We start from the raw sequence: 25,299 nt of genomic DNA on the forward strand, positions 1-25,299 counted from the left end.
TTCTTCTATTAGAAACTTCTCCCTCGCAGTATTCATATGGATCTTTCCCTTACTTCAGAACCTTCAGATTTGTGCTCACATGTCTACTAATAAGGGAGACCTTCCTTGATCACCCTATATAAAAGAGTGCCTTCTTTTCCCATACCCCTTACTGATACACATACCCTATCCTATGTGTCTCTTTGTTTTTCTCCATAACGCTCCTCTATATCTGACAAAGGCATGGATTTTGTTTAGTTTGCTTATTGCTATTTGGCTACTACAAGCACAGTGTGATGACAGACAAGTAAGTATGTATTCAATGATGATATTGAGAGGTTTCAGAAATGATTAATAGATTCCAGACTTTAAGCACAGATATTAATTATGGGTTATTAATACTAAAAGGATCCGAGGGAATGGAAACAGGTGGAATTCAAGGCACCATGTCTCCAGTCCTCAAACTTTGCTAAACCTGTTCTGAGACTCTGAGTAAGTTTACTGTTCTCCATTTCTTCATTTGTAAGATGGCATTGTTGGACTAGACCAGTGATTCTAAACTTAGAGTCAAGGGGCTCCTAATCAGCCCGCAATGGTCTTTAGGGGATGTGTTGTCTGCTATTATATAGGCAAAATTTTCAGGCCAAATGTGCACACTTTTTTTCCAGATGAGAAGAAAGTCTGTGAAACTGAAATGGAGTAGTTGTCCTTGAAGTTTCTTTTAGTTCTTACTTCACATGAGTCTAAGTTTTGAAAGGGGATGACAGGAGACAGCCTGATGCTGCTCTTCACAGCTAGAAAGCAGGCTCAGTTCTGTCTTGTTTTGTGCAAGTCACTCCTTTTCTCTCACTTTGGTTTTTATCAGCTATAAAATGAAATCATTGAATGAGATGATCCAAAATAATACTTTCCATTTCCCCTGTTAGTTTTACCAAACCAAATAAATAAGCAAGCAAACCCTGGTAGAAATCTTGGAAATTCAGACTGGCTCCTGCTGGGTCTCTAGGAGTCCAAAGTCCAGATATGCTAATATTCCAAGAGTACTTTGAGAGGTAAGAAAGGGAGGATAGGGAGGTTGCTCCTGACTAAGACCAGCTGAGGGACTTAGTGCTTTTCTCTAATATGGAAGATTAAATTGTCAGCAAGACTAAGAATGAAAAGGGAGAGGCTTCGTGGTTGCCCAAGAAGAAAATTGGGAGGTGATTCTTAAAATGTTTAACCTCAGAAATCATGAATAAATGATGAGAAAAATATTTTTATAGCATTGGAGATGTTTTGAAGGGTTAAATTGATGTGGATAGTCTAATGTACCCTTATTAGTCTACTTTTCTCATTAGAATCGAGATTACATGTTACTCCTGAGGAAATGAACTGGTCACAACATGAATAATTTTGATTTGTTGCACTCTTCTCCAGGCTGTGTCCCTCTGTGGCCCCTTGCCCTTATTCTGGCCTCTCATTTCTTTATGGATTATGTCCTGTTTGTTCTGGGAAAGAAATGCACCATTAAGTTCTAAGCTCACACATACCACAACCAACAGGAGGCCTCTGCTTCCACACTACAGTGTGGGGCTGGGGACAACAGTATGGAAGGTGGAAACAGGATCTCAGTAGTCCTAGCACTTTCACTCAGCAGCTACTGCATGCTGGACTCAGTGCTGAATATTTATAGTCACATTAGAAACACTCGCTACTTCACGCTCAGTGTCACCACAGCACAGGGTTGAATGTCTTCCTTCTCCTAGGATTTTCACTGGAACCTACTCATGTCCGGTGTTTTGATCCTCCACGCCTGGACGTGGGGAGCGAATTATGATGACAGGGAGTGCCTTTGGCCAGTAGTCAAGTTGTCTTCATTACTCCCATGGGGGGATAGGACTGAATGTGGCATTTTTTTCCATGCCTGGTCCCAACTCGGCTGTGCTTAGAGGGTCCATTAGACTGCAGGTCACAGCAGCTGGAGCCCAGGCGCACAGAGCTGGTCACGCGTCTGTGCTGCCCGCTCCAGGCTGCACAATGGAGTCATTGACTATTTATTTACTCCATACAACAAGGCTGCTGTTGACTTAATTACGGGAGCCTCCTAGCCACCCCCACTCCCAGGATCTTTAAACGGTGTCTCCAGTGCCACTAAGTCCTCTCTCCTTACTTAAGTTCCAACCCGGGTCTTCCCTATCAGGCAGGCGCTGTAGGCATGAGAAGGTAGGGGGTACAGAGTACTTAGTGTGACCGACCGAAAGAACGGAAGGTAATAGTTTGGGTATGACCGGGTTTCTGTGTGTTTCAGAGCTAGGCTGAGTCAGATGTTGGTCCCAGATGTGGAGGGTGGCACTGATACAACCAGGGTCGGATGAGGGCTTAACTCTGGGAGGACTTGGGGAAGAAGGCAGCACAAAGGACAAATGCCCATCTCCAGCTCAGACAACTAGTAACTATGGCCTCAGAACCCCTTTACTCCCAAGCCTTCGGGATGAAAAATTGGAGGACCGCCAGCGACTAGGGCTGCCCCGGGGGTTCCCCGGCCCCTTCCCTGTGCAGCTCGTTTGGAAATTGTCCCTTGGGCCCTGCGCGCGGGGCCTGTTCCCGCTCAGTCTCGCTTAAACCTCCCGGCGAATCGCAGCTCGCCAATTTCCTCTGGGGGAAGCTGCTAAGTCTCTGCTGTAGTTAATACTGTAGGGCTGAGGATAAAATAGCATCGGTATTGAGTAGTGTTGACTTTTCTGACCCAGAGGAGCCGAAATCGGTGATTGTTTGCAGAAGCTAATCGCTTCCACGGAGAAGCAGCGGGAGCCTGGTGCGCTCCTTGCAAACCGAGCTTTGGGAAGACTCAGGGACTCCGGAGCCTCCTCCCCATCTGTGGCCTTTGAAAAAAAACCCCTCAGAGATCTCAGACCGGCGGCGGTCAGACCAGGGTTTCTTTCTCCAATCTTGAGTCTGCCACATCAAGTTCAGTTCCCAATAGACCTCGAATATAACTTCTTTCTGAAATTTGCTAAGGTTGAGAGATCAGGGACGTGGGGGAGGGTGGTAGGTTGGGGCGAGGCATCTGCTATTTAGGTGCCAAACACGCACAGAGCCTGCACGCAGGTCCCTTGACGCTCAGTGAATGTCCCTTTCCGTGCTTGTCAACCAAGCCGCGGAGGCGCGGGGAACCGGGCTCTGAGACTCCCAGTGTCCAAGGAGGTACAGGCAGCTCCGGGGGAGCCGGCACATTGGCCGTGTGCACAGCAGGTGGACGTGGGAGGGGGTGCAGATCAAGATCTTTCGCGCAAAGCTCGAAGGGAAATGCAGTAGTTGGACTTAGAGGGCCACTTTGGAGACTGCCAGCTGCTCCCCAAACCCTGGCAGCGGAGAAGTTTCGTTGCTATGGTTTCCGAGAGGCATAAAAGCCACCACCAGAATCAAACGTGCTTGAGTTTCCTCTATACGTTGGCATAACCCGGAGCCAGGCAAATTCCTCAGCGCCTTGCATCTCTCTCTCATGACACAACCTGTCTTCCGCCCTAGTCCCCAGATCCCGGCGGCAGCAGGGATCTCAGGGGACGCAGTGCCTGTCCGGGGTGGGGGCGGGGAGCGGCGTGGATCCTAAGGATCAGGTCTAGCGGCGCCCGGAATTCTCTCATTGTGGCTTGTGCGGTCCAGGGGCAGGCGCTGCGCCGGGGTGGCCTCCGCGGCGGGTTAGCCCTGTGCGTGGGCCACGGGGAAAGGAGCGCGGCGCCTTTAAAGCAGGAGGAGAGGAACCCCCGCCAGGAGGCGTGTCTGTCTCCGCTGCCGCCGCCGCCGCTCCGCGGTCACCGTCTTCGCCGCCGCCGTCACTCGCGGTCGGCGCCGGCGGCTCGCGCTGCTGGGTCTGGGAGCCCGGGACTTCCCGCCCGACCTCCCGCGGCTGCTCCTCCCCGAGGACCACCCCACCCCTCCCCGCCCACCTCGTCCCCAGCGCAAGGTAAGGACTCCCCAGTGCTGGGCACCGCTCTGGGCTCCTTCCCCGGCTGTTTGCTCCCACGAGGACGGGTGGGACTGCGGGTGGGCGAGGGGCATTTTTCCTTCCGGAGAGGAGGAAGGAAGGCGAACAGCAGCACGCCGGAGCCCGGGGCGCTCGGGGCGCCCGCTGGACCGATTCGTTGAGAGTGGCTTTGTCCGGATCGCCTCAGCCAATTCCCGTCAAGGATGCAAGTGGCTCTGTGGGCTGCAGGCGCTCCTATTCTCCACAGAAAATAATTTAATAAGTGGACGTGTCAGGAAGTGGCCTCGGCCACCCGTTCTCACGGGAGGCGAAGAGAGTGAGACAGATGGCAAAGAGCTATGAGCCTGCCGGCGGGTCTGACGAACTCCCCAGCCTGCCTCACGTCCACCCATTCCTGCATTAACCCTGCTCCTTAGTTCTGTGCCCAGGACGCACAGACGTTATTTTTACCGTCTCCAGCATTGAGAGATTCTGGGGAAAAAAAAAAAAACACTCAGAAGACGTCCCATTAATGTAAGTAGGTACCACTGGGGTGGCTCATAAATCTCAAGAACTTCTAATTCACCCTCTGTTGTAACCTCTGAGGAGACAGGATTTCTTCACCAAACAACACGACCCAGCTCAGGCTTCCCAGATAGGGGATAGGGGAACAATGTGCTAGAAAACTTACTACTACTATGCTTTTGGTGACGCATAGTTCATCTTCTATCATTTCTTCATCTTCATACTGTAAGTATTCTGCCACCAGAAATTACCTTACGGATTAATGATGACTTTCATGTCACAAGTGATGACTGATTCATTTGAACCTTAATTAGTCTGTAGTTCAGTTTCTGAAATATGTGCAATTGTATTTCAATGCTCAATGCCTCTTAGTTCATTACTTTGTAACTTTTTCTAGAGCACATTCTTGTAACCAACACATCTGATTATGAGTTAAACAAACAAGAATAGGAAATGCACAGGAGGGAGGTGATAAAGTGATGCCTTGAAGTTTCCCTGTTTGTTTGCTTCCACATAAACCCCATGAAGGTTTCAGAAGCTGATTTTTTTTAAAGTTCCAGAACATGCAAATCTGTTCCACTTCAGTTTCTTAATTAAGATACACGTTGGCATATAAAAATTAATTGAAACTCCCAATGTCATTAATCTTCAATGAAGCAGAATGTTGGTGGAAAAGCTGATAGTGTTCAGAATCACAAAGGGTAGAATAGCATTCATAGTTAGGAAGAGTGAATTGCAAGTATGCAACAGTGTGATTTCAAGTGATCTCAGCCCTGACTTTATTCTCTGGCATTTTGAGTGCCTTCGATGAGCAGGCTATTTGTTTTAGCTAAGCTGCAGTACAACAGGCCACTTGCATGAAAGAATAGGGTAGGTGCTACTACACGGTGAAATTTTAAAATGTCATATAGTATCAAGACTTCAGTGACAAGTCAAATGGAATCCTTAGTAAGAACTCCATGTGACGATTTTAAATTTAGATATGGCATGGAAGAACCTTTAAAACACCTTTGAAATTCAGGTTGTTCTGGGATATACAAGTATATTTGTTGCTTCTAGCAAAAGATATAGGCATTGTCTTTTTAAATGCTGTGCTATGAGGATTATTACACATTTGTTCATGCCCCAGCAGGTGGCAGCTAACTAGAATAAGAATCATTTTCAGTGGGAGAATAGGAAACTGAAATTGCCTCTCAAGTAAATAGTGCCCAAGAATAAGAGGTCACTAATGTCAGCAAATATAAAAATACAGCAAGAGATGAAACTGATGGCTTTTTGTTGTCGAAACAAGCTTTGCATGAACATTTGCATTTAAAAAAAACTTATCATAGTCTTCATATTTCTTTATGTCAGCCTTCTGTAATATTTTTCAAGGTTTACTTTTAGACACAACTCTATATGCATGTGTGTGTGCATGTGTGTGTGTGCGTGTTTTGCAGCTTGTCATCCCTGCCATGACCTTGGAACCTACAGAGCTTTGGCTCTTGGAAATAAAGGTTGCCATATGGTTAAAATGAGAATAAAGCAAATGAGATCATAGAATAAAGTACATAAGTCTCACTAATATGTTTGATCATCTGACACTCAAAAACAGTGTATTTTTTTTCTTTAAGAAAGGAGCAAATTACGGCACTGACATAATTTTTTCAGAGAGTTAAATATGATCAGTGAAATACTGTGGAATGATTTTATTACTCCTTCATATAGCATCAGTACTACAACATTTGATTTCAGCATTTGGGGGAATTTTTAATAACTTCAAAATCACCATACAATAAGGCATCTCAAAACCAGCAAATCATTTTCTATTGGAGAGGTAAATTTAAATTTTTTTTGTCCTAGGGAGTGAGTGAAGTGTAATGAGAAAGAATGAGAATTAATCTGATTACGCTCATAACAGATGGAAATCTGGAGGTGGAGAATTGAAAGCGATAACTAATTGCATCTTTTAGAAATGTCTTTAGCCACTGAATATTGACAGCATGTTATAAAGCATTCTGAATTCTTTGTGATCTTTCAAGCAATTTTATGCAAGGAACATTTTAGTGCTCATGAGGGAACTCACAGTGAATTTAAGTCACTTTTGTAGTAGTATACTTAGGAAAGGGATGACTATTACCACATCTTGGTTATGTTAAGCAATCCTGGTCAGTTATGTTGGAAAATACAGCACAGTTGACAAAATAGTCCTCTTAACAATGTAAACAATTCAATAATTCAAATTACCTGACTCTGTGTGGTAGAAATATATACATTGTCACTTCAAATGGCATTTTACCACTTCAAATGTACAAAATAAATCAGTGCCTGAGGGCGCTGTCCACGGTCCTGAAGAAAGGTCCTCTCCAGTCTTGCAGAAGTTCAGTTGGACAGGTGGAGTTGTCTGTTGTGTTGAAGACTTCCAACTTAGTTGGTAGATATAATTAAACATAATTTAGCATGTGGTCAAATTGATTCTTTGAGGAACAATTAATATAAAAATGTGTGCTACTTTTTTGCAGTTAAATTATTGTGTAGGAAATATATGAATCTGGAAGCTTAATCTTTCATTTTCTAACTCCACATCCAATAAGTAACCTCACATAAATGACATGGTGTAGAATGCTAGAATACTAGTTCTAAGCAGATACATTACAACTGCAATGTCAGATGCCATCATGTTAACAAAATAAATAAACGAGTTATGGTACATTTGTTTTCTCAGGTTGCACTAAATGTCAACGGCAATGAAAAATTGCAGTATTTTGATTAGTCATAAGAAAACATGCTAATTTCTGGTGGTAGATATCAATTATGCTGGTAACTGAAAAAACTAATAATATTTATTGTTACCCTGGCAGTCATTATTATCTCTTCTAGGATAAAAAGGGAGATGAGCAAATAGAATGGAATTAATGAGACAGCAGATACAAGACAGAACATGTTGGGCTGCATGTTCTATAAGAGATATTTTAAACTTGGACTGAAGGAGTCGCTATATACCCTTGGTTTTAGCACTAGGTGTTCCTTTTAAAGTGCTCAAATTGACGAATTATTTGACTGAATTGCCTGCTAGACTGCAGAACTAGCCATTCATGATACTTACTTTTGACACTGCAGTTATGCTTCCATCTTAAAAAAAAATCAATGGCAATTAATGCTTTTGCACAATGTAGTTTTTTTTCAAATCAGCATTCTGTAATATTTTAAGAAAATACAGGTTGAAAAATCATTATGATGGAATGAAGATATTACATGGTTTTCTTTCTTTTTGGAGAAAATGTAACAAGATTTAAATAGTATTCATTTTACCCTTTACTTAAAAATTAAGTAGGATATACTCTTACTTTTTCATAAAATTTAACCTATGCCCTGCAAGCTGGTTATGAAAAAGTTCAGTTATAAGGTAAAGGTCCAAGAGTTTGCCTTTTGTGGTAATCATTTAAAAATGTTGACAGTGATATATTTTTACTATTCACATTAGTTTCATTTAACCAATATAAAATATTAACATTGATATCTTTAATATATATAGCATATTATCTATTTCAACAATAAAAGGTATTTTGATGTGAAAAGCAAATGTTTTTCTTAACTTTTGACTTGTATGAATTATGGCTTATGAAAGCCAAGAGGGGGACTCTATTTCTATCAGTAAAATAGCAAATGATAAGACCTTTTCATACAAATCTAGGACATTCCATGTTGCTGATGCTGTAATCTCATATCCCACTTTGAAGAAAAAAATGATTAAACAATTAGCAGAAATCTGGGCATAAATTATTGAAACCTTTTGAGTTTGCACCAGTTCAAACATCAGTGTCTTTTATATATGCACAGTTACTTTAGATAACAAAATCCTAGTGGGAAAATATAATTCCTTCGTTTCAAATCAACATCTTTCCTTTAAAAGTCCACTTGCAGAAATTCTGTCTTTACTGTGGATTAGTAATCAAGGAAGGCACCACTCAAGTTTTTAAAGATTATGTTCACCAATACAATTGTATTTTAATCTATATTCATTCTTGGTCAAAGTAAGAAAAGCACAAGTAAGACACTCAGCAAACCACAAGTTTTTTCGACAGTAAGCCCCTCTGTTTTGTATCACTTCCTTTTTTAAAAAATAATACCTAAGCAAAGTGAATTTGATTTGGCTAATCATTTATTAAAATTCATCAGTTATTTGTAGGAGGTATGCTTGCACACACCACTCACTCACTTAGCAAAGAATCTTACTGAAAATCAAAGCCATTTTTCTCCACGTAAATACATACGACTTCTTTTTTGGCAACTCAAGGTGGGCTATGAGATCGGTTGCATAATAGATATTGGGAAGCTCACTGGCAGGGAGCCTTAGGAAGCGAGCAGCTATCTCAATTTTTCTCACTTAATCTTGGCTTCACGTCAGAAGCTGTGCGGCAGTGCAGTAGAATAGGGCCTGACAAAACCTTCGCGAGCAAAGAGCCTTTTGTGTTAAGACCGTGGCTCGCTATCGACACCTCGTCCGTTTCCAAGGCTGGATTTCCTATTGATTTTCCTCCTCTGCTCCCCCAGGCTCGCGCGGCCGGACATTGTGGGTGTGCGTGCTGGGTTTCTCCCGGATGCTCCCCGACTAACATGGATGTCCCACCATCCCTTGCAGTGGAAGGTTGCTCCTTGGCGCAGTGAGTGAAGAACATGCAGCGATTGCTAATGGGTTCGGGAAGCCGAGACTCCTTCCTCTGTCTGTGACCATGCCGTGATCGAGTCTGCGGCCACCACTCGACGCATCCTCATTCCTGCCCGCACCGGGAGCCTAACGCTAGATCGGGGAAGTGGGGTGCCGCGCGTGTGGGCACGGAAACACCATGAAGATTATTTCCCCGATTCTAAGTAATCCAGTCTTCAGGCGCTCCATTAAACTCCTGCTCTGTTTACTGTGGATCGGATATTCTCAAGGAACCACGCATGTATTAAGATTTGGTAAGAATCCCCCTCCCTCTTCGCCGCCAGGAATCCGGCTCCGAGGCAGCCGGATGTAAACAGGCGGTTTCGCTCTGCCTAGCTGTGTGGGCTTGGGTGCTTTGAGACTTGCTCTCGGCTCCATAGCCTCCCAGGGTTTTAAAGAAACCCTCTGTGCTTTCATTTATTTTCTTTCTTCTTCCTTTCTTCATTTTTATGTTTGGCCGTGGGAGGGAGAAGGGAGTGCCAGCGTGGAGTAGTGGTCGCTGCGTTTCCTTCCCCACAGTAGCCAGCCACCAAGCTGGTGATGACGCTGGGGGCACCGCTAGCCGGCGCGCCCGCCCGCTGCCCCGGAGCCTCGCGGTCTGCCAGGGCTGCGGTGTCGGTGCCAAAGTGCGCGCGGGGGCTGCACGCCCCTCTGCTTGCGGGACTGAGGAGTACCTAGCTGTTAACTCTTGGGCGAGTTGCTTCTGTCCGCTTCCGCCCGGACCTTGGCAACTCCTCACACGCAAACCAAAGGCGATAACCTTTTGGATTTCTTTTGTCAGCGAGCCTTTCCAGTCAATCCCAGAGCTTTTCCCAGTCTCTGGTGCTCTTATGTGGAAGCACAGCTTTAAAAATTATTGTTAAGATTCAAGGCGCTGTTCAATAAGGAAAGACTGCTGCTCAGCCAGCGGGAAATAGCGTCATCATAAGAAAAGCGCGTTTGTTTTTGTTTTTAACTTGCTGAGCCCCCGCTCACAGCTCCCTGGATCTCTCTCTCTGTGCGTTCTGGACCCATAAATGATGAACGGTGATAATCGCGGCGGGGGGGGGGGGGGTGGAGGGTAATTGTGTATGGGGTCCTCTAAGTCTGCATCTTTATGTCACATTGGAGTGATAAAAGACACGTGGTGGTAATATTTTAGGGGAATCTATCGCTTTTCCTAAGAATCAGGATTTCCTTGGGGCTTGAAGGCAAATTTACATGTGTGATTCCAGTGGAAACCCTCATCAGATTTGCTTGGAGAAAATGTAATGTGTTCAGTGCTCAGCTTCTCCTGATGGGCAAAGGAGTTTTAGTAGAAGCAAAGCTAGTAGGAAAAGTTACCTAAAAAAGTAGAGAGGAGCCAGGGAGTAGAAAGCAAACAGGGTAAACCCTCCTACAGTAGGAACCTCCTTCAGCTGGATTCAGACCAAAGAGTGCAGGAAGCCGGTATAATCCTGAGTGTGTGTCTTTGAGATAAAAGCAAATACATAAGTCACTGAAATTCAAGTAGGAGAGTGATTGCCTGCATCTTCCACAATACCAAGAGCATCCTCTGTCTCCCCACCCCCCCCCTTTTTTTTTTTTTTTTTTGCCCCAAATGATAAAATTCACCATGTCTCCCAGGCTTTGTGGAACCAAGGTAGAAATGCCTTAGATTAGGAAAGGGAACATTACAGCCCCCACCACACACACACAACTCCCCTCCCCTTTCCCACCCCTTGTAGACACCTGGAGTCAAGAAGGCTGATAAAGACAAAAGAGACAATGGATTATAGCTCAATTCCTACTGTAGTAATTTTCCTGATTTCTTCTGTTTTAAGGTGGTACTTAAGCATGTTGCTCTTAGCAACAAGCATCCACTGGAATGCTTGTTTCTTTGGACAGGATTAAACAGGTTCCTATATCACTGGAAGTGTGTCTGTGTGTGTATATGTGTGTGTGTTCAGCAGTTCTGCTTCAAGCATGGTAAGTGCTACAGTATGGTAGTTTTGCCCAGTAATTTGAGTATTGCAGTCTACTTATGTGTTATCCTGAGGTATCTTCTGATGTGTTTGTGAGTGAGAATGTGTTAACATGTTTGCAGACTGGGTGGAAAAAAGACTTGGATCCTGAAAGCTGCCACCAATACTCAAAAGATTTAATTATTGCTGCTCCGGTCTTGCAGCATGATATTTGCTGAATCATTAGATTGTTACATTTGCTGATCATTTCATATCTTCATATTAAAAATCTTGGCGACTGTAGCGGAGTGTGTAGCAGCTTTCCAAAAGAGCTGACACACACACAAAAATACAGTTTCCTAGACCAAAGCTAACTAAGAATGTCCTTAAGAAACGGAGTACTGGGCAAAGACTTCCACAGCAGACCTTTGCTGTCCTAAACCAACAGCCCAGTTTGTAGATAACTTGTTATTTTCTGCATTAACTTCAAACATTGTCCACGTGGACATCCATTTTCTCTGATTTCTGATCTGAGTTCTCTGGAAAGGACTGTGTAGATTGTAATCACTGGAACATTTCCCTGTTGGGACTATTTTGATGCAATGGTGTGAGTTTTATTTTCTTCTGCGGTAAACATGTTCTGAGTGGATTGTGTGGTTGGTTGAACGCATAGAAGCCGCGCTTGAGAATGGCTATTTTCAACTTTGGCTGTAAGTGGAACCAGTGCCTCATCCCTGGCCCTGTGCCCTGGGAGGGAAGGCGTTGGAGGTGCTGGTAGAGCAGCTGCCTCTGGGCGGCGGCGGCTGCTGCCGGGTGTGGGTGAGCCCCGCCGCCGCCTCGGCTGGGGAGGCTGCCTCCAGTGCCCCCATCCCCCACCCCGGAGCAGGCTAGGAGTTGCCAGGCGCCAGGCGCTTCAGCTAGGGCGCTATGGCAACCACGGAGCCCAGTCGGGCGGCGACCCAGCCCCCTTCCCCTCTGGTAGTGGAAATCCACCCCGGTGCGCTCTAGGCTGCCCTTCCACTGCTTCCTCTAGGACTGGGTCTGAACCCCGCCTCCTCCCATCACCGTTTGTGGAAGGATGCGCATCCTCCTCCCCACCAGCTTAGGGTGATAACCCTAGCCGCTTTCCTATCTTACCCCGCCCATCTTCCGTGTGCTCAATGCCCCCCCTCCCCCTTCTCTCTCCTCTCCCTCCCCCCTTCACACACACACACACACACACACAGAGCGGTAAATGCGCTCACGATGCGTCTCAGACTTCAGCATCGTGATTCCTCTTTACCGCCCAAGAAAACTCCGCAGTTGCATCCAGGAGCGTCTCTGTCCGGCTCCTTCACTCAAAACCGTATGACCCCCACGCCTGACTCCTTCTGGGCTGCACACCAGGGCCTGCTACTTGGCAGTCTTTGAGCAAGCGTCTCCTGCACGCTGGCCCCCATGGCGCTGTCCTGAAGCTCAAAAGCGGACTGTGACAGTGGGGGAAAGCGACCGTAGGGTCAGTCATTGGTCACCTCCTACGAGCAAGCCAGCGGGCCCCTAGCGGCCGGCCTTTTCCCGGGTTTCCTTCCTTTGTCAGCTTAACTTGGCTTTTCCTGGACGCCCACCCAGCGGGCTGGCGAGGTGCCTCTTAGAGTCAGTTCCCCTGCATCAGGTCAAGTCAGAAGTTACCGCGCCGGCTTTTCTGGGCGCAGAGCCTAGGGCATTCCCAAACAGGCCGCCTTGGAACGCTAGCGCTTGGGGCGCAGCGCGTGCCTGCGCGTCCGTGCGCATCCCCAGCGCTTTGTAAATGAGGCATCTTTGTTTCTCCGCAGCTGCGTCCCAGCCCTGCTCCCCGCTTGAGAGGGCGAAGGAGAGATCCTTCCGTCTGCGGGGGTGTGGCGCCGATTCCTCCGTTTGGCAGCCGAACTGCCACAGCTCTGCAGCACTTGAACATTCCTTTTGTTAACTTCTTTTCCGGGTCTGCTCCAACTCCTGCCCCTGGGGAGGCTCGAGGAAGCCCGCTGTGGTTCGGTGCATCTTGTAGCTTTGACATGTTCAAACATCTTCAAGCCACTTTTTCCCATATTAGGTTCTTACTCAAAGTCCTTATCTGAATTGGAATTTAGGACGCCAGGAGCAAAGCAGCAATCCAAAGTTTCACACACTCCTGAGCGATTTCTCCAAGATGAGTCCCTTCCGTAGGAACTGAGGGTATAATAGGCCACTTCATCCCTTCTGGTGTTTTGCCCTAACTTTTAAGCAAGCTAGAAGAGTAGTTTTCTTAAAAGGTTTCCTAGTCCAGATCTCGGCTCTCAGACACGTTCGGATCTCCTTGGCACCGCGCATTGAGAGCCGGCCTATGGTACAGCGTGGAGTCACTGCCCTGGGCTAACGCCAGAGGTGAAGGCTGCCAGCTAGCCTCAGGGATGGCCCACACAATAAAACTTACCACGGAGTGGGGACGGAGCGGGCTTTCATGGAAATTCCTCTATTTGTGCTCCCAGATGTAATAATTAATAACAAATGTGCAGCAACATCGCGAGTGTAAGTGAATTAACAGAGCTTGGAAACTGCCACTCTCTACAAGTTATTTGAAAGTGATTTTTCTTCCTTTGGGAGGTGAGGTGGGCGGGAGGGAGGAGTGGCCTTACATCTGGAAGTAGGAAAACGGACTCCTGGGAGGCGAGGATGGGGGAGTAATAGCCGCTGCTGTCGGCAACAGATAAAACCATAAAACCTGCTCAGCTGAGCTCTGGAAAGGAAGAGAGGGAAATCTTTCCAAGAATCGCCAACACGACGGGCATGCTTTTTTTTTTGAAATCAGTTTTTCTCATAAGTTCTCACTTACTCTTAAAGCTTCAAAGAATAACCTGATGTGATCCATCAACGGAGGCGCAATCATTTCAGAAAATGACTTTGAAAAATGATCTTTTCGTCCTCTAGAAATAGCACTGCGTTACCACTTTCTGGCTTTGTGAGGTTGTCTTTCAGAAGCGAAAAAGGGTTTATATGTCAGTAGATATTCCTTCAGACAAGTCTTACTTTTTGGTTTAACGCAGGTGATCGTTACAGTGTGTTCATTCGCTAAATTCTCAAATGACACTGTTTCAACATTTACTCAGCACAGAAAAGTTAATGTGAGTTACTCTCACACAAAGGGAGAAAATATCATGATTAAGGGAGGATGTATCATTGATTATCAAAGCCCTTTCAAGTCTATTCACCATTAAATAAAACGTTGTCTTTGATAATGGTGATACAATCTTTATGACATTTCAGTTATCATAATTTCTGATAGAGAAAATGTTTTATTCTTTTGTGGTAAAAATTGAACGTTCAAGTGGGAGAGCTATGTTCTCTTTTTCCTTCTATTCTTAGGCTTTTTGCTTTACTGTAACCCCAATTATATTTATGATCTAAAAATTGTTGATGCCCACTTGTGCACTTCAGGTGGAATGTCATTCATTGTCTTTCCCATGTACTATACTTAAGTCATCTACTGCATGTGAAATACTTGGGGCTTGCAAGGGATCCTAAATTTTTCCTAGGATGGAATGATGTATTGAAATGTAAGTGCTGATTGCTTTTCATTTGGGTGGTGACCTTTATCTTTTAAGGACTTTCAGTGTGTTGTTCAGGTATCAAAGGATTAGAGGTGCTTCAAATTGTGAACTCTAAATTGTAGAATGAAAGCTAAGGCCAAAAGACCCTGAAAAGGCAGGAAGTAGGTGAGCTTCATCGTTAGTGACTAGTCTAGATTAAACACTGAAGCGGAAGATTTCAATCTGATAACGTCATAGGGCTTCCTGTTTTCTTTGCTGCTTCTGCTGACAATTTTGTAAGGTAATTAAATCGGCTGATTGAAGTCACAGTGGTCATGGGGCGATAAAGACCATTTGGATTTAATGGAATTTAAAACAACAGAGCACTGAACACAACTCTTACCGAACAAGAATTTTAATGGCCCATTCAGGGTGCTGACTAAATAGAACGCCCTTAACAAGTTTAATTGAAAGGGCAAGGCAGATTAGCACTATATAGTCTTTATGGTTGAAGATTGGGGAATTAAAATTATCCTTTTAAAAGACTCATTAATGCATTATCAAGATTTAATGTAGGTTAAATAAGCTTTCTTTAGACCTTCATCATATACCATGAACCTAGGTTTAGGACCAAGTTTCAATAAGGATTTTTTTTAAGAGCTCACTTAAAAATGGAAATGAAGGTCTCCCTCATTTCAAAAACAAAAGGCATTTTATATGCTTTGAGGGAATTGAGGGAATATAGAGGGAAGTATTAATGATGAAGCCTTCATCTGTAACCTAAAATTTAAAAAATTGACTTTTAAAGTTTTTATATTGCTATTTTTTTCATAAATGAGAAACTGTGGAGAGTTTACAAAGGAATGTTCTCTTTTTTGAAATTTCAACAAAATATTAGGTGTTTGATCTATTATATATTTTCTTGGTAATCCTTACCTTTTTTCTTACTGAAATTTCTACATTCAGGTTACCATACTACAGAACACTTTAAGTTCTCTCTGCTCTTAGAAAAAGGGAAGTTCCTTGCTCTACACTGGAAACACTAAAGTGTGGTCAGTCCCAAGATGAAAGTCAAGCCTCAGTTTCTTATGAAATTATTCACTTCACCCAATTCTTGTCCTGTAGAATTGCTTACTCAGTCACTTCTTTAGCTATTTCCAGAAAAACCTGACACTCAAATTATCATCTACCCATTTCCCAAATTTTAATTGTACACATTATTTTTTTTTTTTTTGCCAGGCAGAGTTAGACAGTGAGAGAAAGAGACAGAGAGAGTTATAGACAGTGTGAGAGAGACAAAGGTTTTTCTTCCGTTGGTTCACTCCCCTAATGGCCGCTACGGCCAGTGCTGCGCTGATCCGAAGCCAGGAGCCCGGTGCTTCTTCCTAGTCTCCCATACGGGTGCAGGGACCCAAACACTTGGACCATCCTCCTCTGCCCTCCCGGGCCACAGCAGAGAGCTGGACTGGAAGAGGAGCAACTGGGACTAGTACCCAGCGCCCCAGCCGGGACTAGAACCCAGGGTGCCGGCGTTGCAGGTGGAGGATTAGCCAAGTGAGCCACGGTCCCGGCCCAATTGTACACAGTTTTGAAAATTGATTTAATAGTACTGTGTTGGCCAAACCAGAAACATTGAGCAGGTGAGATATGGTCTAAAGGTCATCCATTTTTACCCTTGGGCCTACCTCAACATGCTACAGGTTCTCCTAGGCACACATACTTTCCTCCCTTTTCATGGATCCCAAACAAGTAAGGATTATCTCTTCCACACACCCTTAAGACCAAACATTTTATATTTTTAGAGTGTAAAATAACTCATCTGATAAAACTAATCTCCTTGAGTGTGAGTGGGAGGTTGTAGAAGACTCGCAAATTCTTTCTTTAGGATTTTAAATTTTTCATTTTAGTTCTACATTTGGGTTGAGGCTCCTACCCAAAGACAGCAGCACTCAGATATAGCATTTGATGCTTAGTTTCTGCCTAGCAATTGATTTAAACACTTTATTTCCTTAATGAAAAACAATACTTTTTTCTGGATTTAGTTTAGACAAGTGAGTCACTAGATAACAGGCCACATGTGAAGATCTGAAATGCATTGAGGAGGTTGTATTTTTAAGATATTTGCCCTATTAATATATAATTCTCAGTTTTGTTTTTTTTTTTTTTTTGATTGAGTGTCTCCTCCCATGGCCTTGTTTTAAGACAATTGTATTCTCAAAGAAACAGCGCATAGTCCCAAGACTGTAGAGTTAGGATGAGTCTGTTAGAGCAATCGATTCAGTCTGTGATAGAAATGCTCAGATACAAAAGAGAATATTGGTGCCTAAGGGAGCACTGAGTGATTAGCACTGATGTGAGGAGGAGGCTGAGAAGACAGTTAAATGACATTTGAAACACAGTCTTTTCTAGATTTACTGCTAGATATACCAGTGCTTTGTATTGGAGTGTATTAAATCAAATAATGGAGCATATGTGATTATTTTAAGTAAGATGCCAATGATTTACTTACATTGATATATTCTCTTCCAATCAAAAGAATCTTAATATTCTTCATCTTTTAAATAAATCAGCTAATTTTTCATAATTTAATTAATCCAAGTATTTGGAAACTGTTGTCTCCAGCTTTCATGTTTGTCTCCAGCTCTGTCTATTCTAAGTTCTTGACCTATCACACTGGGAATATTGCTTAGCTAAAATGATCAAGTAAGCAAAGCAAATATTAAAGAAATAATCTTCTGAAGTTGCAGTATTTTGGAGGGTGGGGTATTTGGTCTATTTTGTATGCCTTTTAAATTCTGCTGCCCCACTTTTTTTTTTTTTTTTAACTTTCTAAAGCATCTGCATTCAATTAATCATAGCTTTTAGTGTATTCAGGTTGCTCCTTCCCCCAGAATAAATGAAATAAGAATTCTCTCAATATGAATGCAAACTATTCAATCCCAGATCTTCTGAATTAAAAGTATTGGGGCCAGCGCTGTGGCCAGCAGGTTAACGCCCTGGAGAGGCACCAGCATCCCATATGGGTGCTGGTTCTAGTCCCGGCTGCTCCTCTTCTGATCCAGCTCTTTGCCATGGCCTTGGATAGCAGTGGAGGATGGCCCAAGTCCTTGGGCCCCTGCACCCATGTGGGAGACCTGGAGGAGTCTCCTGGCTCCTGGCTCCTAGCTTCAGATTGGCACAGCTTCAGCAGTGCGGCCATCTAGGGAGTGAACCAGTGGATGGAAGACCTCTCTCTCTACCTCTCTCTCTGCCTCTCTCTCTGTAACTTTTGTCTTTCAAATAAATAAAATAAATCTTTAAAAAAATGAATTAAAAGTATTATAAGTTTAGAGATGAATTGTCAAGGGCAGTTAAACATCTTGTCCTGGGTCACAGTTAGTGTCAGATGTTAGATCAAAATGTAACTACCCTAACTGCTAACTCTAGTGATGTTTGCCACTGAATAATACTGTTTTTCCAGTGAAACCCATGACTTCCTTTGCTTTATATCAGAGAGCCAGAACTCTGGCTGGGGCTTGAAAAAAGTGTGATAGAGAAGGGGAGGGGAAATGTATCTTTGGTGGAAGAATCAGCACAAGAAAAGGAATTCAGACATAAATGTAAAAGGTTAGCTTTGGGACAGGTAATGAATCAGCCTTGTGACAGCATAGGTCAGACCTTGATTTTTTAGAGTTTTCATATTTAGGTTACAGGGTTTGGACTTCTGTGTGTAATCCCTGGAAAGCTATTGAATGTGAGAGTGACCTGACTTGGTCTTGAATAAGCAGCCAAGTGATTTTGAAATTTGTTGCTTGCATTTTTTTTTTTTTGTAACATATGGATTTCCATTCTATCTTACTGAAAAGACCAATCCTTGCTCTTGATCACTGACGATTTGAAGAAGACTTTGGTCAAGCATCACAGATTGTTCTGGTCAAAGCCTCCAGAGTGATAGTATTAATGATAAACACACTCACTCTGTTGGGGTAGATATTTATTATAATGAATTGGCTCACTTTATTATGGAAGCTGAAATGTCCCAGGATTTGCAATTAACAGGCTAGAGACCCATTGATGTAGTTCCAGTCCAAAAACCAATAGCCCAGAAGCTCAGGAAGAATCAGTGTTTCAGTTCAAGTCTGAAAGAAGGGAAGAGAAAAGTCCTAGCTAAGAGAGATAGTCACTCAGGACTCAGGACAAATTCTTATTTTCAGGACAAGCCTCCCATTTGTTCATTCAGGCCTTCAAATGATTGGATGAGACCCACTCACATTAGTGGCCACCAACAACTTTACTAGGTCTACTAATTCACATGTTAATCTCATCTGGAAACACCCTCACACACACCTCCAGAATGGCTAAATGGGGACCTTGTGGTCGCACTAAGTCAACACATGAAGTGAGCCATCATTATCATATTTCCTAAGCAAAGTTCCAAAAGGAAAAGAAGGTCTTCTTAATATGTGGCCAGACCAAATGATTAAGCAAGAAATTGTCATCATTTAATCCCAAGGAGAAGTACTGGATGGGAATTTGCTCCTTTGGGGGATACAATAAATTGCCAATAGGGAATGCTCAATTATTTTATCCCTAATTCCAAGAGATCTCTATTACCTGAAACACATACATATGAGTATATATAGTGAATAACTTAGATACATATATTTACATAATTATATGTAAAAGTCCTTTTCAATCACAGTAAAATTTAAAAATATAGTTTAGTAGAATATGTTTATTATTAGTAATATTTTCTTATTTTACATAAACTCAGTACCCCAGACCTGGGATTTGGTTGCTAGAGTCATGGATTTGATTATTTTTTAAAAACTTTTTTATATGTTTATTTGAGAAGCAGAGTTACAAACAGAGAAATGGAGAGACACAGAGAGAAGTTTTGCATCCACTTGTTCACTCCCCAAATGTCCACAACAGCTAGAGCTGAGCTAATTCAAAGCCAGGAATCTGCATTTCTTCCAGGTCTCCCATGTCGGAGCAGGGGCTCAAGCACTTGGGCCATCTTCCATGCTTTCCCAGGCCATTAGCAGCTAGCTGGATCAGAAGTAGAGCAGCCGGAATTCGAACCCATTCCCATAGGTGGACACTTAGCCTACCATGCATGCCAGAGCGTCGGCACTGCATTTGGCTATTGACTTTGTCAATAGTAGTCAAAAATAGGAAATATAATTAAATTTCCCTGGGCCCTGACTTCCCTTTTTGAACCATAGTATTACTTGCCATCTGTTTAATTTTTAAGTATAATGTTGGAATTAATAGGAAAATGTATAGACCTCTGAGTTAACTGACAGAAAAAGTCTTTTTGAGTTTTAAAGTGTAATTATTAATTTACTGAGTATATGTGGAACAAAGTAATAAACTCATCATTTTATTCAGCTTCTTAAACTGTGCATAAACATTTAAGAAGTCCACTTGAATAATCTTCCTTGGAATGTATCCAAAACAAAATGACAAACAAATTGAAAAGGATTACTGATCTAACAGAACAAACTTCTTTTTCTGATTTCACAGTTTTTAGAAGAAAAGTCCATAGTTTTTCTTCCAGAAACATCAGGACTTTAATTGGTATTCTTAAATATATAGACTGTAAGTCTGAAACAAACAGAAACTAGAAGCAAAAATAATGAGAAAATTTTTCTTACAACTGCATAGTTCTAGTTTACATATGCAACCATTGCTGAAAAGCTGTATGTGATTTCAAACATACTTCATTAATCATTCATCTGCACTTGATGAACTTTAATAATTATTCAAGCTTTGTAGACACGTGGCTGCATTTGATCCGTTTATGTTGATTCAGGAAAGTTCTGCACTCAAAATTGCTGCAGTTCTTTGGAGATAGATAATGGTTACATTTACCTCATTTTCCCCAGTAACTCCTCTAAGCTTTCTTTAGTTCTTTTTTTTTCTTTAAAGATGTAATCAGTGCTGGAGGGAGGTGATTAGGAAGAAATGAGAAATGAAGGGGTCTCCATTTCCAACTACGTCAGAAGATCTAGGGGACCATATGAAAAGCCATATATATTCAACTGCTGATGCCATTTGATATTCAGAATTTTTTTTCAAAACTTCAAAATTTAAAGTGTATTAGAAAAATACCCTTGCGGTCGAAGATATTTAGGTTTTAGATTGGTAATTTTTTTTTTTTTTTTGACAGGCAGAGTGGATAGTAAGAGAGAGAAACAGAGAGAAAGGTCTTCCTTTGCCGTTGGTTCACCCTCCTATGGCCGCCGCGGCTAGCGCGCTGCGGCTGGCACACCACGGCCGGCGCACCGCGCTGATCTGAAGGCAGAAGCCAGGTGCTCATCCTGGTCTCCCATGGGGTGCAGGGCCCAAGCACTTGGGCCATCCTCCATTGCACTCCCTGGCCAGAGCAGAGAGCTGGCCTGGAAGAGGGGCAACCGGGACAGAATCCAGCGCCCCGACCGGGACTAGAACCCGGTGTGCTGGCGCCGCAAGGTGGAGGATTAGCCTAGTGAGCCATGGCGCCGGCCTAGATTGGTAATTTTTAACTCTCAATAATAGGATGTAGAAAGGACTCAAGAATTTTATGTCAAACTAAAGAAAGAATGGACTGTACAATGAAAAAACTACTCTTCTGTCTTAAACTTCAGCCTAGTCTTTGTATTTCTTGAAGCAGCTGGACTGTTGCAGCAGAAGTGGTATCAGAGTACCAAGGTACTTCAAAAAGTTTATGGGAGCCTGTGCTGTACCATCGTGGGTTAACCTTCCCCTGTGGGACTGGCCTCTCATATGGGTGCGTGTTTGATCCACTTTCATTCCAGCTCCCTGCTGATAGCCTGGGAAAGCAGCAGAGGATGGTCCAAGTTCTTAGGTCCCTGTACCCACGAGGGAGTCTTGGAAGAAACTCCTGGCTCCTGGCTTCAGATCAGTTCAGCTCTGGCTTTTGCTACCATTTGGGAAGTGAACTAGTGATGGAAGACCTCTCACTCTCTCTCTCTCTTTCTCTGTCTCTCTGTCTGTAACTCTACCTCTCAAACAGATGAATAAACCTTTGAGAAAAGTTTGTGGGAAAATGTAATTAAAATATAAGTTTATTTTAGTCCAAAATGTTTTGAAGTCCATGCATATTTTTTTTCATGAAAGGAATTGTCCATGAATTTTTTTTAAGTACTCTCATATATGAACTATTTTTGAATTCTTCTCTCCAGTGGTCAAAGACAGATCATTATCCCATTCAGTCATCTTTCCCTTAGGAGTCTATCTTGATCTCTTAAGAAGCATTCCCGGAGATTTTAAGTGATAGTTAGGCATCCTCAGCTTATTCTCCTAGATCCATTTCTCTTACTTTTGCCGTCTCATATATCACCTAGCTTTCAAAATCTAAATTAAGTTTTGGTTGGCTCCTCCATAAAGTGTCTTTTTAGAAGGGCATCCTGTAGAACAGATTAAACCATTGACAACAGAACTTTATCAGATTAGTGATTCTCAAACTTTGCTGTACATCAAAAGGGAAAGAGACTTTAAATGATTTAAATTTTTGATCTCCAAACTTGGAAATTCTGTGGTTTTAGATATTTTACTTTTTCATGAACATGGGTTATCTTTCTATTCATTTGTGTCATCTTCAATTTATTTTATCAGTATTTTGTTGTTTTGTAGTTATTTATTTATTTATTTATTTTGACAGGCAGAGTTAGACAGTGAGAGAGAGAGAGACAGAGAGAAAGGTCTTCCTTCCATAGGTTCACCCCCCAAATGGCCCCTACAGCGATCCGAAACCAGGAGCCAGGTGCTTCCTCCTGGTATCCCATGCGGGTGCAGGGCCCAAGCATTTGGGCCATCCTCCACTGCCTTCCTAGGCCACAGCAGAGAGCTGGACTGGAAGAGAAACAACTGGGACAGAATCTGGGGCCCTGATTGGGACTTGAACCCGGGGTGCTGGCGCTGCAGGTGGAGGGTTAGCCTAGTGAGTCGCGCCGCCGGCCTGTTTTGTAGTTTTCAATGTAGAGATATTTTACATGTTGAATTTAATCCCAGTTATATTTGTCACAACTATGTAGCTCTATGGGTTGGCCTTATTCCTTGGATTTGAAAATTTTTATTTATTTATTTATTTTTGGTTCAAAAGCATCTTAAGTAACTGTACCTAAAAGAGACAAAGCTTCCACGCAGGTTGAGAATGAATCACTAAGCTAGATATTTCTAAGGACTTTTTTGACTTTGAAATTTATGATTCTTTTATTTATAATGGACCGGTCATCACCTTTCTGAATTGGAGTTGATAATCATGATTAGACTACATAAAACAATAAACTGTGTCGCCAATGATTGAGCCTTGGATAGTTTATCATTTCTCACAGAACAAACAGTGTTGGACTCTCAGCACACCACTGAAGGACTATTGAGCATTTGGAATATTCATATTCACATAACCAACTCAGTGACCCAGAGGGATCTTAAACAGGTGTTGTTTTACAAATAATGTCTAAGATGATGTATGATTATGGGACATTTCCTTCTCGGTCTGCCACCATGGGAGTCCCTAAAAGATCATTTACAATTTTTGTTTTCTCAAACTTGATCAGAAAAAATTCCTGCAGTCATTTGCTTTGGTTGAGAGGCCTGCAACTTCTCAGTTGCCATGGTTATGTATTAATGGCCCAAAACCTGGGCTGAAAGTAATGTCGAACCTAGGCAGTATTTATTAGAAACGTATTGGATAATGGCAGGACTGTCCCCATCTCCATCCTCATTTCTCTTTTTATATCTTTGGACCATTCCTATGTTACAGTTTCAAGATATAAAATCTGGACACTATGTTTGTCGTGCTCATATATTTGCCTTAGGTGCCTGTTACTTATGATTATGCATGCTACTTATTTTACTATGAAAATATAGTATGTTCATCTGTACAAATTACTGATAACTGTTTTTCTTATTGATTGCATAGTAGGTGAAACACTTAGGTTACTATGTGTATTCCTATAGTTCAACTTGCTATCTGGGAGATTTAATAGAGAATTATGATATTTTACTGACTCTATAATTTTAAAGTCACATATTTATAGATTCCTTAGTGATTTCAGTATAATAAAGTCATCATAGTCACATAATAATTTTAAGATTATTATTGTCCATTTCACTTCAACAGGTTTCCTTTTTGGTACTCAGTTAGTTGTCACTGATCAGGGAGAACGTATGAAATGGACACTATGAGAAACAATGACTTGATCAGCCCTTGTTCTGATTGTCCATGAACAACTTACTACTTTATCCCTTTTAGTATTTTTTTGTTCTACTTAATACTATTGGTTGAACTCTTTAATTAACACACAGTTATTCTTAGGTGTTTAAATTTAACTGAAAAGTGATCCCTGTGAAATATAAGAGTGGGAATAAGAGAGGGAGGAGATGTACAGTTCAGCACATGATCAATTGGACTTTCCCCAAATGGTAGAGTTAGAAATGTGCCAGGGGATTCCAATTCAATCCCATCAAGGTGGCAGGTACCAATGCCATCTGACTAGTCCAAGTGATCAATTTCAGTTCACAATTTGATCATACTGATAGGTCTAAGAGTCAAAGGGATCACACAAACAAGACAAGTGTCTGCTAATACTAACTGATAGAATCAAAAAGGAGAGAACATTCCAACACGGGAGTCGAGATACACAGCAGACTCATAGAATGGCAGATGTCCTAAACAACACTCTGGCCTCAGAATCAGCCCTTAAGGCATTCGGATCTGGCTGAAGAGCCCATGAGAGTATTTCAGGCATGGAAAGCCAAGACACTCTGGCAAAAATAAAAAAAAAATAATCTAAATGAAAGATCTCTGTGAGTGAGATCCCAGTGGAAAGAACAGGCCATCAAAGAAGGAGGTACCTTTCTCTGAAGGGAGGAGAGAACTTCCACTTTGACTATGACCTTGTCTAAATAAGATCGAAGTCGGCAAACTCAAAAGGCTTCCATAGCCTTGGCAACTCATGACTAGAGCCTAGGGAGATTACTGACACCATAAACAAAAATGTCAAATTGTTAAGTCAACAACAGGAGTCACTGTGTACTTACTCCTCATGTAGGATCTCTGTCCTTAATGTGTTGTCCAATGTGAATTAATGCTATAACTAGTACTGAAACAGGATTTTACACTTTGTGTTTCTGTGTGGGTACAAACTGATGAAATTTTTACTTAATATATACTAAATTGGTCTTCTGTATATAAAGATAATTGAAAATAAATCTTGATGTGAATGGAATGGGAGAGGGAGCAGGAGATGGGAGGGGTACTGGTGGGAGGGAATTTATGGGTGGGAGGGAAAGCCATTGTAATCCATAAACTGTACTTTGGAAATTTATATTTACTAAATAAAAGCTAAAAAATGACCTCAAAATAATAGTACAAATAAATTTATTATTTAAAAGAAGACCTCACAAAGAAATAAAACTAAGTAAACTCATCTAGCAGGAACTCTAAGGAATTACCCATTTCAAAATGTTAATTGTTATGTAGAAGTGGCTTTTAAAATTCAATTTAATTTCCTAGAAGCCCCAAACAACTCCATTTCCCCACTGAAAATAATTAAGCACCAGGGATAACAATGTGATTAGCAAGTACAACACCTGGAATTTGCTTAGCAAATCAGAAAGCAATGAGCAGAATGCTGTTAAAAGGGCTGCTGCTCCTCTCCTTTTGCAATGTCATCAGCATCAACACTGATGGAAGTATTCTAGGAAGCAAGTAGGAAAGCAGGGGCTACA

The 25,299-nt window shown here is 42.5% G+C and overlaps 1 protein-coding gene across 3 annotated transcripts in view; it reads left to right on the forward strand.

The window, feature by feature from the left end:
• The first annotated feature begins 9,273 nt into the window (after positions 1–9,273).
• Positions 9,274–25,299, forward strand: part of GRIK2 (glutamate ionotropic receptor kainate type subunit 2) — a 727,469-nt gene continuing 711,443 nt past the window's right edge. For all 3 annotated transcript variants that reach the window (XM_062187636.1, XM_062187637.1, XM_062187638.1), the window contains exon 1: positions 9,274–9,388. In XM_062187636.1, the coding sequence (XP_062043620.1) occupies positions 9,274–9,388 (115 nt within the window). The remainder of the gene's footprint in view (positions 9,389–25,299) is intronic.

This window comes from Lepus europaeus, chromosome 3, assembly GCF_033115175.1.
Source record: "Lepus europaeus isolate LE1 chromosome 3, mLepTim1.pri, whole genome shotgun sequence".
Classification (NCBI taxonomy): domain Eukaryota; kingdom Metazoa; phylum Chordata; class Mammalia; order Lagomorpha; family Leporidae; genus Lepus; species Lepus europaeus.